The sequence below is a fragment of the Alexandromys fortis genome, unplaced genomic scaffold (assembly GCF_014885135.2).
Source record: "Alexandromys fortis isolate MF-2015 unplaced genomic scaffold, M_Fortis_MF-2015_v1.1 scaffold_152, whole genome shotgun sequence".
In the NCBI taxonomy this organism is placed as follows: Eukaryota; Metazoa; Chordata; class Mammalia; order Rodentia; family Cricetidae; genus Alexandromys; species Alexandromys fortis.
Window position 1 is genome coordinate 2,969,770 of NW_026068045.1, and position 17,284 is coordinate 2,987,053.

Consider the following 17,284-nt stretch of genomic DNA (forward strand, 5'->3'; position numbering starts at 1 on the left):
CTTTGGAGCCTGTCCTGGAACTAGCTCTTGTAGACCAGGCTGGTCTCGAACTCACAGAGATCCGCCTGTCTCTGCCTCCCGAGTGCTGGGATTAAAGGCGTGCGCCACCATGCCTGGCTTGCCTGCTCTTGCAGAGGACCTGGGTTCCGTTCCCAGTGCCCACATGGAGGCTCACAGCCGTCTGTGGCTGCTGATCTCAAAACAGAACGTTTCCATTTGACTTTCACAGATTTTGTTTTGCCCTTGATTTAGAATTTTCAAGGCATTTTTCCCGTTAGCAGTAAATCCAGTTAGAAGTGGAAATAGTGTATTGGTTGGTGGTGGCGCGTGCCGCTAATCCCAGCACTTCCTACACAGCAGCCAGAGGTGGCAAGTTCTAGGTCACCCTGTGAGAGCTAAGAAGAGAGAAAAGCAAAGCCAGTCTGAAGCGGCTCTGTTTGGTCTCCTCTGCCCACCCTAGGCGTCTCAGCAGCTCTCGGTGTCATTTCATGATTTCTCTGTCTCAGTGTCTTATCCTTTTGCTTGTAATTTCATAGTGAAAGTTGCCGCTGATTTTATAGAAAGAGATAGACTCACTAAATAATTTCACTAAATGTATGTTTAAGTCTTTTGAAAAGAAATATTCTCTGAGAATTTCATACCGTGTATTTCTATCATGTGCTCTGCTGTCCTCCAAATCCTCTCAGCTCTTACCCCCTTTGCACCCACACAACTTCTCTCTGAAAAGAAAAGAAAGGGGGGAAAGCCACTAAAAGCATGGAGTCCTATTTGTGTTGGCCAGCTGCTCCTGGGCTGACGTGTGGCGAGTGTGGTGGAAGACAGCTCCTTCCCTGTCCTCCGTGCCCACGTCCCCCCCTCCCTGGCTTGGGCTTGTGTGGATCTGTGTGAGCTGTCCCAGCCTCTGTGAGTTCATGTGTGTCTCGCCTGTTCTGTCTGCAAAGCGCTGTTTGTTTCGTTAAAACCATCTACCACACGTGACCGTGACAGTCTTTCTGCCCCTCGTCTGTGTAGATCCCTGAGCCTCAAGGCCAGGGCGAGAAACAGATGTCCTGTTCAGGCGGGAGTGTTCTACAGTCACGCTCGAAATTTCTATTTAGTCTTTAAAAAACAAACAAACACAACTTTTTGTGAGCACTTTTAGAATGAAAGTCATGCTGAAACACGAGTCTCCTCTTGTGTTCCCAAACTGTGGAGCGCCCTCAAGCACAGTGGTCCTTGGAGACGCTGGCAGTGTGCTCAGAAGTACTCAACAGCTGTCTAGAGACCCCGTTGCTCACTGGAGCTGACCTTTGAGGAGGGGCTAAAGCAGGCATGAGGTGTTTCCCTTTGAGGGTTGCATGGCTGGCCTCCGTGGTCTCTGGTGTTAAGTGGCGTCTTCCTTCCAGTCCAGTTTGAGGGATCTGATCGATCTCCTGGGAGAGAGGACACAGGCAGACCCCACCACTGGCAGAAGACCTTGAAGCCGACTCTGTCAGATCACAGTGACAGGGAGAAGGTGGACCCGGGCCTGGCCCTGGAAAAGCAACCGTGAGTCTCCCTCAGTGACTTCGTCACAGCCTTGCATAGGGTCCCCGTTTGGAGCCACCCCTTTTCATTTATGAATTCTTGTCCAGTAAGGGTTCTAAGCACAGTGCATTTGTTCAGGATGGAAGGGCTACTGTGTCCTAAGAATTCTGCACACGCCTCCTTCCACACAGAGGGGAAGTTTGCTTTATTTTAATTATTTATTTTGAATAATTGTTTTGTGAGTGTTTTGATACCCGAAAAGGCTAGAAGAGGACATTGAAACTGGAACTGGAGTTGTGGGCAGTTGTGATCCACCAGGTGAATGCTGGTAACTGAGCCCAGGTCCTCTGCAGCGCGGCCAGTGCTCTGAACCACTGAGCCCGCCCTCCAGGCCTAGAGGAAACTGTTTCAAATGGCACCACCCTCCTGGACCTGGCTGTGTAGGGTTGACGGGCTCTGTGACTGGGACCACTGGAATCTGTGTGGTGTCTGTCCTGAATATGCAGCAGAGGCTGCTGAACTGTGCTTTAGTGGAGTGGTCTGTACGTGATGCTCACAGGGGTGCAGGTCCACTGGGTTTGCACTGTGACACTGTTTTCTTCTGTACCCCTGTTTAGTTGGTATCACGGCACCATTACCCGAGCTGAGGCTGAGAGCCGACTACAGCCCTGCAGAGAAGCTGGTTACCTGGTCCGAAACAGTGAGTCAGGCACCAGCAGGTACTCCATCGCACTGAAGTAAGTCCTCCCGCCCCCGGCATCCCTGTCTGAGGGCAGGGGTGAGCTGTAAAGAGCCTCTCCTCCGTGAGGGTAGACGGACAGTCTGGGTCACGGGGTGTGAGGCATTTACTTGGACAGCAGATGGCGAAACACTGCTCAGAACGTAGAATTGGCACCCGATAAAAAAACCCCGGCATCTGTTACAGTCGCGGTGGCCCTGTTTTCCTTATCGTTGAACGTTAGCCAGTTTCAACCCTCCGTTATCATATCTAAGGCCTCTTAGAAATAATTCCTGATTTAAAAGAAAAATTGGGGGCTGGAGAGATGGCTCAGAGGTTAAGAGCATTGCCTGCTCTTCCAAAGGTCCTGAGTTCAATTCCCAGCAACCACATGGTGGCTCACAACCATCTATAATGGGGTCTGGTGCCCTCTTCTGGCCTGCAGGCATACACACAGACAGAATATTGTATACGTAATAAATAAATATTTTAAAAAAGAAAGAAAAAGTGAAACTGGGCAGTGGTGGCGCACACCTTTAATCTTAGCACTCAGGAGGCAGAGGCAGGTGGATCTCTGTGAGTTCGAGGCCAGTCTGGTCTACAGAGAGAATGCCTGGTCTGTCAGGGATACACTGAGAAACCCGGTCTCAAAAAAAAAAAAAAAAAAAAAAAAAAAAAAAAAAACAAGAAATGGTGCCAGGGCTGGAGAGATGGCTCAGTGGCTAGGAGCACTGGCTGCTCTTCCAGAGGACTAGGGTTCAATTCTCAGCACCCACATGGCAGCCAGCAACTGTTGGTACCAGTTCCCAGGAATCCAGTGCTGTCTCTGAACTCTGTAGGGACCAGGTATGCACATGGTGCACAGACACATACATAGGCAAAACACCCATAGCATATAAAGGAAAGAGAGAGAGAGAGAAAGTGAGTCGCATCTAGGGATGGGTTCTAGCGCAGCAGGAGTACTTGCCTAGCACACACAAGCCCTGAGTTTGTCCAATAGCAGTGTAAAAAAAAATCAGTCAATAAAATTAAAAAGATAGAGCAGTTCAACCTCTTCTATAGTTTTTTTTAAGATTTAAAAATGTTTATGTTAATGAGTATTGCCTTCATGTATGTATTATAGCACATACATGCCTGGTACCCGTGGAGTCCAGAAGAAGGCATCAGATCCCCTAGAACTGGAGTTACAGAGAGTTGTGAGCTTTCATATGGGTGCTTGGAACTGAACTCAGGTCCTCTGCAAAAGCTGTTAACCACTGAGCCATATCTCTGGTACACACACACACACACACCAATTCTTTATTTTTTCCTTTCCCTCCCCCCCCCTTTTTTTTTCAGGGTTTCTCTATGTAGCCCTGGCTGTCCTGGAACTCTGGAGTTCAATTTGCAGACTAGACTGGCCTCAAACTCAAAGATCCGCCTGCCTCTGCCTCCTGAGTGCTGGGATTAAACCCTGTGTGCTACCATGCCTGGTACTCCCATGTAGCCCAGGTTTCTCTCTAACGTAGTGACCCCCTCCTCCCTCCCCAGTGGGAGAACCTCAGGCGTGTGCCAACACACCCAGATTCGGCCATTTTTCCTTATTCCCTAGTACGAGGGACCTCAATGAATATTGAATCCTTGGTTGTCAAGATGCCAGCTGCATCTGATGCTCGTCTCTTCTGGTGAAGGAGGAAATGCTGAGTTGCCTGTCTCACTCTCTCCAGTTGTGCGCAGAAAACTCACTTTTGCCTGGTGGGCTTGGCAGAACATGTCTCATGGAAATTCTCGCTGCTCTGTGAATTCAGTGGCATTATATGGGAGGATCATTGTCAGAAGCCCTAACAGCACTTCCTTCCTGAGGAAGCTGAGCCCCTGCAGCTGAAACAATCAGACTGGAAGGGAAGGGAGGGGGAGGGGCACAGGAGCAATCTGGCTCCGAAAACGGGGTAGGCCAGGCAGACAATACCAGGAACAGCCACTGTGCTCCCGAAAGCAGTGTTCGGGATTAAATCTCTGAGCCTTCAGAGCCAGCTGCCATGATGTGCAGCTAGGACTGGTCTTTCCTCATGGGGCAGGGCCAGTGGACAGTTATTGTTGTTGTTATTATTAATGTGTTCCTTTGGGGGAAAATAAAGAAGTAACCTCACATGTCTTTTAGCAGTGGAGGGGGTTGAGTATAAACTGTACAGTGGTTTGGGCTTCACAAGTCTTACAGTTTGGGCAGTAGAAGAATTTATTTAGTTTTTCTCTCCAGTCCTGACCGCTGGTGTGTAATAGTGATAAACAAGTTGGGGTGCCATGGCTTTAGGCTTAGAAACTTCCAAACACGCCATCAGCTTGTTGAATGCTTCTCTGTGTGTGTAGAACAATCGCAAGACAAGAAGAGGACCCATGCGCCCATTGTGAGTCTGGCTGGGACGGTTCCCAGAGGGGACAGACTATCTGCTCACCCATTCATGTCTCCTTATTTTTCTCCTCTAGGACCAGTCAAGGGTGTGTCCACATCATAGTGGCTCAGACGAAAGACAACAAGTACACGCTGAATCAGACCAGCGCTGTGTTCGACAGCGTCCCTGAGGTGGTCCACTATTATTCCAGTGCACAGCTGCCTTTCAAGGGGGCAGAACACATGACCCTGCTCCACCCCGTGCACAAGCTTCACTAAACTTTAGCCAGCAAGAGCCTAGGCACCTTCAAGGGTGTTGGCACCAAGCATCACGTGGACAGGACTCTGCTGCTGCAGACCGGGAGTTGGCGCCTAGAAGTCAAACAGTCTTTGGTCTTAAATCCAGGACCCGTGGTCTGATCCATTGTTTCTCTTCCTGCCAAGTATCTATCCCTTACCTGTTGCCTTCTCCCTTGGAGTAGGAGGTCCGTTTGGTGTAGATCTAGAATTCGGGAGCACTAACTCGTCCCTCAGTGCTGTTCTCCAGAGTGCCTAGCCTCTGAACCACAGAAAATCCTGTGGCCACGTGGAAGATCCTGCAGTGTGAGCCCCTCCTGGGGACTGGACGGACAGTGGGAAGTGGGAACAATGGACAGGAAAGCTGTCTTTCCCCGTGTCCTGGCGCAGCTGTGGCCTTCACACACATGCCCAATTTAAGGACTGGGCATAGGATTATTGGCGGTCAACCTTCCTAAGTGTTTGCTTTCTCCTCCTCTCTGGACATCCGTTTCCAGTCAAGCAGTAATGCAAGCAAAAGCTGGATGGAAGCTTCCAGGTTAAAGTGCTGCCTGTGACCGAGCAGTGCCATGCTTCGTGGAACTCTGATTATTATAAAACGTGCTCCGAGGAGCTGGCTTCTGATTCTAAGAACCGCACAGAGCTCAGCAGCTGTTTAGTTCCTGGGTGGTTACATAATTCAAACACCTTTTGTTTTCTCTTCGTGCGTTGCAGTTGCACGAAGATGAAATTATCTTTAAGTTTTCTTTCTAAAATTAGATTTACTCTGGAGTTTTAGTAAATTTTCTACAACAAAATTGGCATCCAGTTGTAGGAACTGAGTCTGGGAAGAGTTCCCCCATATACAGAACAAGCCAATTTGTGCCTGAGGAAACCTTTTGAAAGGACTGACATCGTCTCCACTGCCCTCCAGGACACTACATCACTGTACTTTCACCCTTGTGACCAGGGCGGTCTCCCAGGAGGGGGTCTGTGGGGAATGGGGTGGACCAGGACCAAACTGGACAAATAGTTCGTGCTCAGGTGTGTAAACTGGGCCTCAAGACTGTTGCCATGGCAATGCACTGACCACCCTCAAGGGACAGTGAATGTTTGTGGCTTCTTTCAGGTGCCACAAGAAATACTAACCTGGTCAGGCTGCTTAGGAAAATACAGCTCCGAACTTAGCATCCGTCACTGGGCCACTGTGACAAACAGGACGTTTCAGTGAGAGTGTGAGCCAGAGGGTGGTGTGATCTTTCTGTTTTAAAAAGGTGAAGGGTTTTTCTCAGTGGAGCCGGGTGCTCTTCCCAAAGGCTGTTCTCGCAGTACCGACGATCGCATGCAGCGCAGGGTTTTCGTTTTCAAGTTTCAGTAGCCAGAGTTCCAGTTCCATTCAGCAAATGTTTGTTATCATTTATTGTCTTGTATATGTGCACTGTTCGCTATGTTAAGCCTATTTTTAGCTCATCAATCTAGCCGCAAAGACTTATTTTTTGCTTAGCCTTCCTTACTCTTCAAAGGAAATCGAGCTGTTGTCTTTAATAAACGATGAGAGACTTATAAAATATTTCTGTGTGTGGAAGAATTCGGGTCCACGCCCAGCGATCTGATGTATGCGGGCCTGGCGGTCAGTGTCTCCTGGGCTCTGCTGCATGCCCAGGTGTTCTTTGTGTGATCGGAAGTGGAGGAAAGAGTTTATATACAGTCCAGTCTTCACAGTAGCAGGGGAGGGGGCTGTAAAAAGCAATAATATTGCAAATTAGTGGAAGGCCATTGAGGGAGTAGGTTAAAGCTGCTATTTTCTGCCTAGGTCGGGACACTAGGTGACAGATGCCACTGAGCTCACAGCTGGCTGTGGCATAAAAGTACCCTAAGTTCTAAAAACAATTAGGCCCAGCAGGGTGTCCTGGGCCAGTTGCTCTGGAGCTCTGTAGCTAGTCCTTGGAGCTCCAAACCCTTGGGCTTTCTTCCTTTTTCTCCCGAGAAAGTATTTCCATTACCTTCATTTCTTTGCGTTGATTGTGCCTCCCAGAAATTTTTTTCTACAAAGATCGTCTTTTGGTAAACCCTCAGGATGCCTTGTAGAGCGGTCCATTTTTTCTCCTTTGGAAAAACGTATTTGTAAAACTGCTCTGTCCCAGGGCATTGACTTAGAGAGGGGCCCTGAGAACAGAGGGCCCCATGTGTTCCACCTAGCTACCTGGGGGATGGAGGCAAGAGTTCAAGACTAGCCTGGGCAGCGGAGTGAGAGGGTTTCCAGAAGAAAACAGGCAAATGGCATTTCTACTCCCGTGATGCCTCAGTGGTTTCTATTAGGATGTGTTTGACCCCTGGGTCTGCACATTTAAGTAGGAATCGCACAGGCCTGGAGGATGCTGAAGAGGCTCTGGGTTTGAGCTTCTTCCTGGGTTGTACTTTAGGGCTGGAGAAGTGGCTCATAGGTTGAAAGCATTCGCTGCTCTTTGCCGGGGGCCCTTGTTCAGTTCCCAGCCACACAAGCTGCCCGGTTCCAGGGAATCTGAGCCTCTCTGGCCTCTGAGGGCACCATGCTTGTACCTGGTACACAGACATATATACAAGCAAAACACTCACGCACATAAACTCTTTTTAACGCTTGAAAAATAGGAATAAAACAACGGAGGGATTTTAGTGTGCGCCACAAAGACAGTGATGCTAAGCGGACAAGCGACTTTTCAAGTCATTAGTGCATGCCCTAGCAGTCCCCTGTAAGACAGCCTTACAGGCAGAGCCAGGAGGAGCTCTGAGCTCAAGGTCAGCCTGGACTTACAAAGTGAGTTCCAGGACAGTCAGGACTACATAGAGAAACCATCCAACCAAGCAACCAACACACTCTTACTCTTAGCCGTTTAAAGTCGCTCCCACTGTCCTGGAGTTCGGTGAGTGGCCTCTGCCTCCGGGAGGGGAGCTGGGCAGAGAACCCATAGTTCCTGTAGTGTTCTCACTCAATGACTAGCCTTTGCACTTGGACAGATCTTAATGTTTGATTCAGAGGAACAGCTGTGAGACTCTTTAGTCGCTTGCTAAACGAGTCTGCCCCTTCTGCTAAAATGCCCTTTGAGTTGCAAGCTAATGCCTTATCTTCCCTTGCCACTATCGAGAAGAAACCAGTGAATCTAGCTTTCCTTCCTCCTGCACGTGCTTCCATGATTCTTAGGACCTCACTGATCTCGCCCTAGAACCCCACTTCCATTCATCTTTCTGTCTTCTATAGCCAGCACCGGTTTAACCTTACACCCCTCAGAATTGCTCTTCTTTATTCTCATTGCTGCTTCCTACATTCCACTCGAGAAACTTGACCTGTTGTGAGCCTTCCCTGCCTCTCTTCTTGGAGGGCCGTTTGCGATGAAAGGTGGTGTGCTACTGCCATCTACTGGACTAAGGGAGAACCGCAGATGAGACCTAAGCTATGCATTTCAGGGTAGTTTGTCTAAAGGATTTCTGATATAGTTCATAAATCAGAATAAGTGACGACATGACAATTGCCATCTTGAACTATACCTTTCCACAAGAAAGGGTGATTTGGCTCCTAGTATGACAGTCACCCATGAGGTCCCTGGACCCAGGCTGGGTCATGTAGTCCACAATCTTCTTTCTATTTTTGAAGACTACGCTGTCAACAGATCATTGAGACCGGCTTCCTGATGTCAAGTTCTTAGCTGTCCCCTATGTTTTCAGGAGGATTGACATTTTAAATGTCGATTAATACATTGTTTTAACTTTTTAAAACATTTAAGACATTGTAATGCAGGTGGCGTGGCAATCCATATTGTATCGGAATCTTATAAATTGTTGGTGCTCTCGCATGGGCCAGCATAGCTGCGTGCCTCCCAAAGGATGCTTTACTCTGATGGGACCTTCAATAAATGCTTTGCCAGGAAAAACAGCCATTTCGCACCGTTCAGTTAGCTGAGGTTTGGTTGGTTGGTTGTGTTGCGTTGTGACGATGGGTTGCATGATCAGGGCTGAGCTGCCCCCATCAGTCACCTCCCTTCGTGGCAGGTACTTCCTGAGCAGTCACCCACCTGGGGCTTTCTGTGACAGCGCTGATGTGGGAGTGTGCCAACACGGGGCAGCCCACAGCCCGAGTGTCCCTCACGCCACCCTTGGAGCCGGCTTCTCTGCTTTCCCTGGGAGTTAAGTTTTTTTTTTAAAAAACATTTATTATATATACAATATTCTGTGTACATGTATGCCTACAGGCCAGAAGAGGGCACCAAACCTTATTACAGATGGTTGTGAGCCACCATGTGGTTGTTGGGAATTGAACTCAAGACCTCTGGAAGAACAGTCAGGGCTCTTAACCACTGAGCCATTTCTCCAGCCCCTCTGCTTTCCCCGGGGAATACAGTAACAGCGCAGTTTTCCTCCTTGGCTTAGATGTCTTCTGCAGTACGTCTCTTTGTTCTCTTCCTCTGAGCTTCAGAAGGAGTGTGTATGTGTGTGTCTGTGTCTCTGTGTGTGTGTCTGTGTGTGTCTATGTATGTGTGTGTGTGTGTGTGTATGATAAAACCATGGCCTCCCATTTGTGGGATTTCACACTTAAAACTCAGTTGTGAAGCTAAAAAAAATGTAAAGTTTAAATTTACATATGAGGTACGGGGCACAGTGCCAGAGCCTCAGCCCTTGGGAGGTGTAGGCGGGAAAACCAGGAGTCCAAGGTCATCCTCTGGTACTGGAGTTCAAGACCAGCCTGGGCTACCTTGTCTCAACAAGGGGCAGGGTGTCTGGGAACTGTAACTCGTGTGGCTCACTGTCATCCCTCTAAAATCCAGAGCAATGGTTCTCAACCTGTGGCTCTCGAATGACCCTTCCACAGGGGTTTCCCTATGGTTTTTGTTTCTGTTTTTCAAGATAGGATCTCTCAGGAGATTTGGAGCCTGTCCTGGAACTAGCTTTTGTAGACCAGGCTGACCTTGAACTCACAGAGACCCTCATGCCTCTGCCTCCTGAGTGCCGGGAGTAAATACATTATGATTTATAACAGTAGTAACATTATAGTTATGAAGTAGCAATGAAATAATTCTATGGTTGGAGATCACTTTACTAACGTTGAGAAAGGGTCATGGCATTAGGAAGGTTGAGAACCACTGCTCAATACTATCTTGACTACGTCACTCTAAATAAAGTTACCTCACTACTTTTGAAAAAAGGAATAATGTCCGCAGGTCATGTAGACACACAGTCCTGGCTGGAAACCGCCCCTGCACATGTGGAGACACGACACAGCCATTTGAGGGCCTCGGCAGGTGCACCGCTAGCCCAATATTTTTCACATGATTTTTGCTGTTATTTTGTTTTGTTTTTTTCGAGACGGTTTCTCTGTGTAGCCCTGGCTGTCCTGGAACTTACTCTGTAGACCAGGCTGGCCTCGAATTTACAGATCCGCCTGCCTCTGCCTCTCAAGTGCTGGGATTAAAGGTGTGTGCCACACCCACCTGGTTTATTTTTTTTTTTTTAAATAGTTATTTCATTTTTAGTTATCTGAAGAGGGGCTGGCATGAGCACCTGCCAGCAGAGACCAGAGGCAACAGATCCTTTGGAGCAAGAGTTACAGGCAATTGTTACTTGATGAGCATGTGTGGGCTCATACCTGCAGAACCTTCTCCTCAGCCCCGATTACTTTATCTGTGTGGAGGAGTGCAGTATCTGCAGGTGACAGAAGAGGGCGCTGGACACCCTGAAGCCAGAGGTATGGGCAGTTGGTTGTGATGCTGAGAGTTGGAGGCTGGCCCTTGTCAAGAACAGCAGTTGCTCTTAGCCATGAGCAATCTAGCGTCCAGGTTTCACCCTAGGCTGAGCGTTTGCCTGATCTGCACCAGGTGGCTTCTCTGTACTTTTAAGGGTGTTTACATGGGGCAGTGTTTCCCCTGCTCCATCTGGAGAATCAGAGTAGAATTTTTCATAATCCAGACTTGGGTGCTGGATGTTGGATTCTGGCCCTGTGATGTAGTAAGACAGAGTAGGTACGTGACAGGCTCGATACATAGCAACTGGTTTCCATCCACATGGTCTTATTTTAACCCCTCCCACCCCCCACAAGTCAGGAAGCCAGGTGGGAGCCTCATTTTTCAAATGAGGACCTGATGCTCAGAATGATCCATGAGATTCCTGGGCCACAGGCAGCCCAGGTCTGCCTTAAGTCTAGGGATTTGTTTGCCATTGCCTAGACAGGGCTTTTGTCTACGTAGTACAAACTGCTTCAGCCTGAGGTTCCCCTGCCTCTGCCTTCCCAGTCCTGGGAGTGCAGTGTATGCCCCCATGACCAGCCAGGTGTGACTTTTAATTGCCACCTCTGCTTCCCAGCCTACAGAACCCTTTACATCTGGAGGACAGAATCGGTAAAGCGGGGCTGCAGAAGGACTCAGGCTTAAGAGCATTGTTGCTCTCACAGAGGACTTGGCTCCCTTCCCAGCACCCACATGTGGAACTCCAGCCCCAGCAGACCCTACACCTCTGCAGGCACTGTGTTCATATGCCAAGCAAACACGCACACACATAAAATAAGAATAACCGCATAGTTTTCAATTATACCTCTGTATTCTCTAACAATGGAAATGTATCAGGCAAACAGGACATGAAGGTTGGGTGACCACAGAGTTCTCTCCGGAAGCCCACGACAGCTGAGCCCAGCAGTGAAGTGGGCCAAAGGCACTTCTCAGAGTCAAACCTAGGTGCTCACCCTCTGTGTTCAATCACAGCTCTGGACTACATCCTGCAGACTTGAGGCAGGGAACTAGGCCTGGCGGAGGGCTCTGTCTACAGGACAAAGCTGGGCTGGGGCTGACAGGCGCCTCCATGGAGCCCCTCCCCTTCCCAGCCCCCAGGGACCCGGACAGCTGTGAGAAGCTCTGAAAGTCAGTGCAGGGTCACCCCAAAGCAGCAGCCCTGCTGGGAGGCCGGAGGGTCATTTCCAGACTCCACAAGTGACACCAGTCTCTTTCCCCGCACTGTGAGTCATAACGCAGTCACCCTTCCCTTGGCTCCAGATGCCTCCTGCGAGACTCTTCAGTGACTCAGCTCGCCTTCTGATGCGCGGGCTCAAATCAACAAGACTGCTCATTTGAAATAGTTATAGTAAAAGATGTGTTACTTCACTTGCAAAGAAAACCCAGCTGATTTATCAGAGAATGAACCAGGGCTAGTGACAAGAAAAAGCATCCACCAAGGGGTTAGCCCACAGCGTGGTCTGCAGAACAAGATCCCGGCCAGCCTGTGCTACATGGTGAGATCCTATTGCAAAAAAAAAAAAAAAAAAAACATAAGTAAATAGAATAGAGGGAGTTAACAAAGGTGTGTTGTTTTGGATGATTTTAAACTGGGTTTCCAATTGCAACATTGTATCCACAACCCTCATTCTTTAAGAAACAGAACATCAGGCTTTATGAGAGGGCAGAGAGCCACCTCGCACCTGCCGCGGACTCTGGAACTACTTTAGGAGATCTGGCTCGAACCACTTGGTTCCCTCGCTGAGTTTCTTGGGTCGGTTGGTTTTTAAAAACACAGGTGGCTGTATATTTGCATGTGATCCTCGGGCAGGGGCCACACTAGTTTTCTCTGTACTCTTCCTATTTTAGGACGTGTGCTGCCAGGTGGGCACTCTAGGTTAAATACAGAGTCTGGCTATGGTGCCTAGATTAGCCTGCAACTCCTGGATTCAAGTAATCTCTTTGCTTCAGCCGGAACCACAGTGTGCACTACTGTACTGGACTTAATAGACAGCTGTTCAGGGACCATGCAACCTATAAAACCATGGGGTGCACGCCTACACTCAGGAGGTAGATGCAGGCGGATCTCTGAGTTTGAGGCCAGCCTGGTCTACAGAGAGAGTTCCAGGACAGCATGGGCTACATAATAGAGGGAGATTCCCCTCAAGAAACCAAAAAACAAGGCCGGGTGGTGCTGGCGCATGCCTGTAATCCCAGCACTCAAGAGGCAGAGGCAGGCAGATCTCAGTGAGTTCGAGGCCAGCCTGGTCTACAAGAGCTAGTGCTAGGAAAAAGAAACCAGTAAGAGAACAGCAAAAGACAGAAACAGAAACAAAGAGATGATATTTTAGCTACTAAATGAAAGGTTTCCTTTCATTGTAAAAACAAAATGCTCATGGAAGATGTCGCTATGGAGACACAAAGGGAGAAAGAAAGCACACGTCCTCTGTGACATCCCAAAGTTCTTAGAGACTTCGCTGGATGTAGTTCAGGTCCAAGGCATCCCCAAGAAGAGGAAGATCAGGGTTTAGGGACATCTGGAACTTCCTAGCAAATTGGAGGCCAGCCTGGGATACCTGAGACTCTATCTCAAAAAAAAAAAGGTGGGGGGGTGACACATTTAGTTTAGGGAACTTGCTTCGGTTTTTGTTGTTTCAAAAGCTACAGAAACCTCATACTCATATTATAGGCTGTAGAGATGGCTCAGTGGTTAAGAGCACTAGCTGCTCTTTCAGAAGACCTGGGTTCGATTCCCAGCACCCACATAGTGGCTCACAACCACCTATAATGGGATCTGATGCCCTCTTCTGGTGTACTAAGAAAGTATCATTATACATAGCATTCAGAAATAAAGAAATCTGGGGCTGGAGAGATGGCTCAGTGGTTAAGAGCATTGCCTGTTCTTCCAAAGGTCCTGAGTTCAATTCCTGGCAACCACATGGTGGCTCAGAACCATCTGTAATGAGGTCTGGTGCCCTCTTCTGGCCTGCAAGACATACAGACAGACTATTGTATACTAAATAAATAATAAATAAATAAATATTAAAATTTTAAAAAAAAGAAATAAAGAAAGCTTTTTTGTTGGCTTGGTTTTCAGTTTTTCAAGACAGGGTTTCTACATGTAGCCCTGGCTTTCCTGGAACTAACTTTGTAGACCAGGCTGGCCTTGAACTCATAGAGATCTGCCTACCTCTACCTCCCAAGTGCTGGGATTAGAGGTGTATGCCACCACTGCCCGGCCCAATAAATCTTTAAAAAAAAAAAAAAGGAAGGAAGGGGAGAGAGAATGAAGGAAGGAAAGAAAGAAAGAAAGAAAGAAAGAAAGAAAGAAAGAAAGAAAGAAAGAAGAGAGAGAAAGAAAGAAGAGAGAGGCCAGGCCAGGTGTGGCGCAGGCCTTTAATCCCAGCACTGGGAAGGCAAGAGGCAGGTGAATCTCTGTGAGTTCAAGACCAGCCTGGTCTACATAGCAAGTTCCAGGACAGCCAGGGCTCTGTAGATAGACTCTGTCTCAATAAAAATAAAAAGAAAGAAAAAGGAGGGAAGCTGAAGTCCCAGCTGCTACCAGGAGGAGGAAGTCCTGGTCTTAAATTAGGCTTAGAGGTCAGAGAACATTGAGAAACCCAGCATATCAGGGAAAATTATATTTAGCCTTAGCCTGAATCCAAAAAAGAAATAAGAAAATAAGAAAACCATGCTTAGTTCCAGGCGGCATATCAGAGTTAAGAGGACACGGGAGTTCAGGCTCTTGCAGCCTAGGCCAAAGGATTGCACCAGGGACAGTTGGTTAGAAATAGAAACAGAGATCATTTATTTAAAGGGGAGTGGGGAACTCCTGAGACTAGAAGCAGCCTAGTGAGTTGAGGGACAAGCCCTTAAGGCCAAGCACTTGTCTTAAAACTGGGTGTAACTCCCAAACAGGGCAGGCTGTGGGGGAAGAATGTGAACTGGAGGCCAGCCTAGGCTGCGTAGAAAGACTCTGTCTCAGAGGAACTAAAACAAAAGCCTCCTAAGGGGCGCTCGGTTGCTTTCATCTTGTGAGATCTGAAAGATCCCAAGTTTGTAAGTCCCCGCGTGAGTCCCACCCACCGGAAGCCAGTGGTGAAGGCTCTTCCCCTCCTTCTCAGTAAGGCGTTTCAAGAAACTGAGAGACGGTTCTCAGAAATGGCTGTGATTTGATCCTGAGTGCTCCGTGTGAACATTTCCGAGATTTCTGGGTTTTCCGTGAATGACTTTAACCTTCTGCGAGAGCGCCTGGTGTTTCTTAGCCATGGAGTCGCCGCCGTTCCAGTCCCAGAATTTAATGCATTTTATTTTATTTTGTTTGTGTGTGTGGTCTATCACATATGTGCATGTCCCCAAAGAGGCCGGGAGAGCTGGGAACAGACTTAGAGAAATTGATAGAAATTTTCCAAATCAAAACTTCTGTCTTGCCGGGTGGTTGGTGGTGCATGCCTTTAACCCCAGCACTTGGGAGGCAGGCAGATCGAGGCCAGCCTGGTCTACAAGAGCTAGTTCCAGGACAACTAGAACTGTTGCACAGAGAAACCCTGTCTCGAAAAACCAAAACAAAACAAAAAAACCAATGAACAAAAAAACAACAAAACTGTCTTCTGCTTGTATAAAGTTCAACTCAGATGTTCAGGTTGGCCTCTTAGGTTGCTGGCCTTTCTGTGCCGCAATGTGATGGAGCCCTGCAATCCAGAGCAGAATCGGAGGGTTTTTAAAGTCCATAAAGTATATGCAAGATAGGCAGCTAGCAAGGAGCAAATCTCACCAGGACAAGTCCAGTTGAAAGGGAAGCCCCTGGCAACCCTTAAAAAGTTTAAGGAAGTGATTTCCGCCCCTTCTCTCTGGTTCTGACTCTTCAAGGTCAACCCTAGGCCACGCCTTTCCCGTGGGACTGGATTTCCAGTAGGCTCAGCTGTTGGCCTCACCTCGACAAACCAAGTAAGAAACCAGGGACACTGGCTGGAGTGTATGATCCAGGCCTCGACCGCGGCAAAATGGGAGAGCACATGGCCTGCAGAAAAGACCTATCAAAGTCACCAACCCTATGGGACCTGAGCCCGTGGCAAGGAAGCAGCACCTGCCTTGGGGTGGAGAAGACCTGACTTTGGGGTCTTATTAGATCTCCTCACCAGCCTGGGTCTCCTGGGCCACTCTTAACCTGAAATGAGTCTCAACTGCCCCATCTTGAAGTGTGTGAAGTGTTGATCTGGAAGCAGCCCCAGGCTGAGGCTGATATAGGGCAGCCATTATTAGCAGCTAACTTTGTAGATATTTTACGAGGCTGGGAATGGAAGCCAGGGCATGTGCTGAGAAGGCTTTCCATCACCTCCATCCCTCCTGAGTGGACTCTGATTGATAGTTCAGCTCTGCCGAAAGCTGTAGACTTCTGGATACCAACAAGGTTGATGATAGACCTTTTCAGTGCCCATGCGTGTTTCCTAGCTATTAACTACTGTGACCAAAATTCCTTCCTTGGCAGAGAGTAAAGCAATGTCTGCCCCTCCTCTCAAGGTCCCCACCACTAAACCAAGGCAGGCAGGAGTCTGGGGACCAGTTAATTTATTGGGTTTCCCTACAGAGTCTTGGGGAGGGGTGCTTACAAGGGTGTGAGCCTGCATTCCCCAACCAGCCACACCTGGAAAGGCTTAGTGAACACCAGGCTCGTTGTGAAAGCTCAGGTCACTCCGCAGCCAGTCTTTGCCCCAGGAGAGCCATCTGGAGCATTCACGCAGCTTTCTGAGACACACATTCGCCCTCAAGGGGAATATTCAAACTGATCTTGATAGAGTATTTCCTAGGCTGGGGGTGTGAGCATTTCATGGCCTTACTGACCCCCCCATTAAGGTGTCTGTGCAGTTTTACGCCACCACTACCAATGTATGCAGCACCAAGGGTCAAACCCGGGGTCCTGGGCATGCTGGGACGACATTCTGCCAACCGAGCCACATTCCCGATTTTCCTCAGTTGTGTATTTTCACCCTGCCCCACCCCCACCCCACCTAAGCCCTCACACAGCACACTGCCCCCCCAAACGTGACCACTGCAGTGGGGCCTGCAATTCCCATACATCTACAGAAAATGTCACTTCCTTGTGCCTTCAAGAAAAAAAAATGCTTCTAAGCAGAGACTCCCAGCAACTGCTCCTTGTGGAGAGTCGCCATCTGCTCCCTGCATCATCTGGAGAGCGCAGGGCTGGGGTTGGGGGGCCTGGTCTCTCCACTCCCATCCATGTAACCTGGCCACAGAGGGGACGCGTGGCTCCTGTGCTGCTTTCCCGGCCTCAGGGGAAGAAGGGCTGTGGAGGGGGACAGAGCAGTGGCTCCCAATTTGGTATTGCCTGAGTGGAGGCCTCTCCCTGGAGTATCCTCTCCCTCTACCTACAAAGCAGCCGCATGATGGCTTTTCTTCCATTTAGAACATTGGGATGACTGGGGCCCAGGTTTTCCTGGTCCAAAACCCTTCTCAGTGTGGAACAGACTCAGTCATCTGATACCCACGAGTTCAGGGTGGCTCTCAGGATGCCACTGTCACCTCCACGATCCAGTGGACGCCTAAGTAGTGGGTCTTCCTTTTTCAACAGGCCCACGACCCGGTAACAACGAGTGTTATGAACGTGACAGATACATGAGCCTCCTTCCAGAAATTTCAGGGTGTGGTATGGGAGAAACTTATTAACTA

At 48.8% G+C, this 17,284-nt stretch overlaps 1 protein-coding gene across 1 annotated transcript in view; it reads left to right on the forward strand.

The window, feature by feature from the left end:
• She (Src homology 2 domain containing E) overlaps window positions 1-6,662 on the forward strand; it is a 22,168-nt gene extending 15,506 nt beyond the window's left edge. Inside the window, exons 4-6 of the mRNA XM_050118715.1 lie at window positions 1,386-1,527; window positions 2,124-2,243; window positions 4,688-6,662. Coding sequence (XP_049974672.1) covers window positions 1,386-1,527; window positions 2,124-2,243; window positions 4,688-4,871 — 446 coding nt within the window. The 3' untranslated portion in view covers window positions 4,872-6,662. The remainder of the gene's footprint in view (window positions 1-1,385; window positions 1,528-2,123; window positions 2,244-4,687) is intronic.
• The last annotated feature ends 10,622 nt before the right edge of the window (window positions 6,663-17,284 follow it).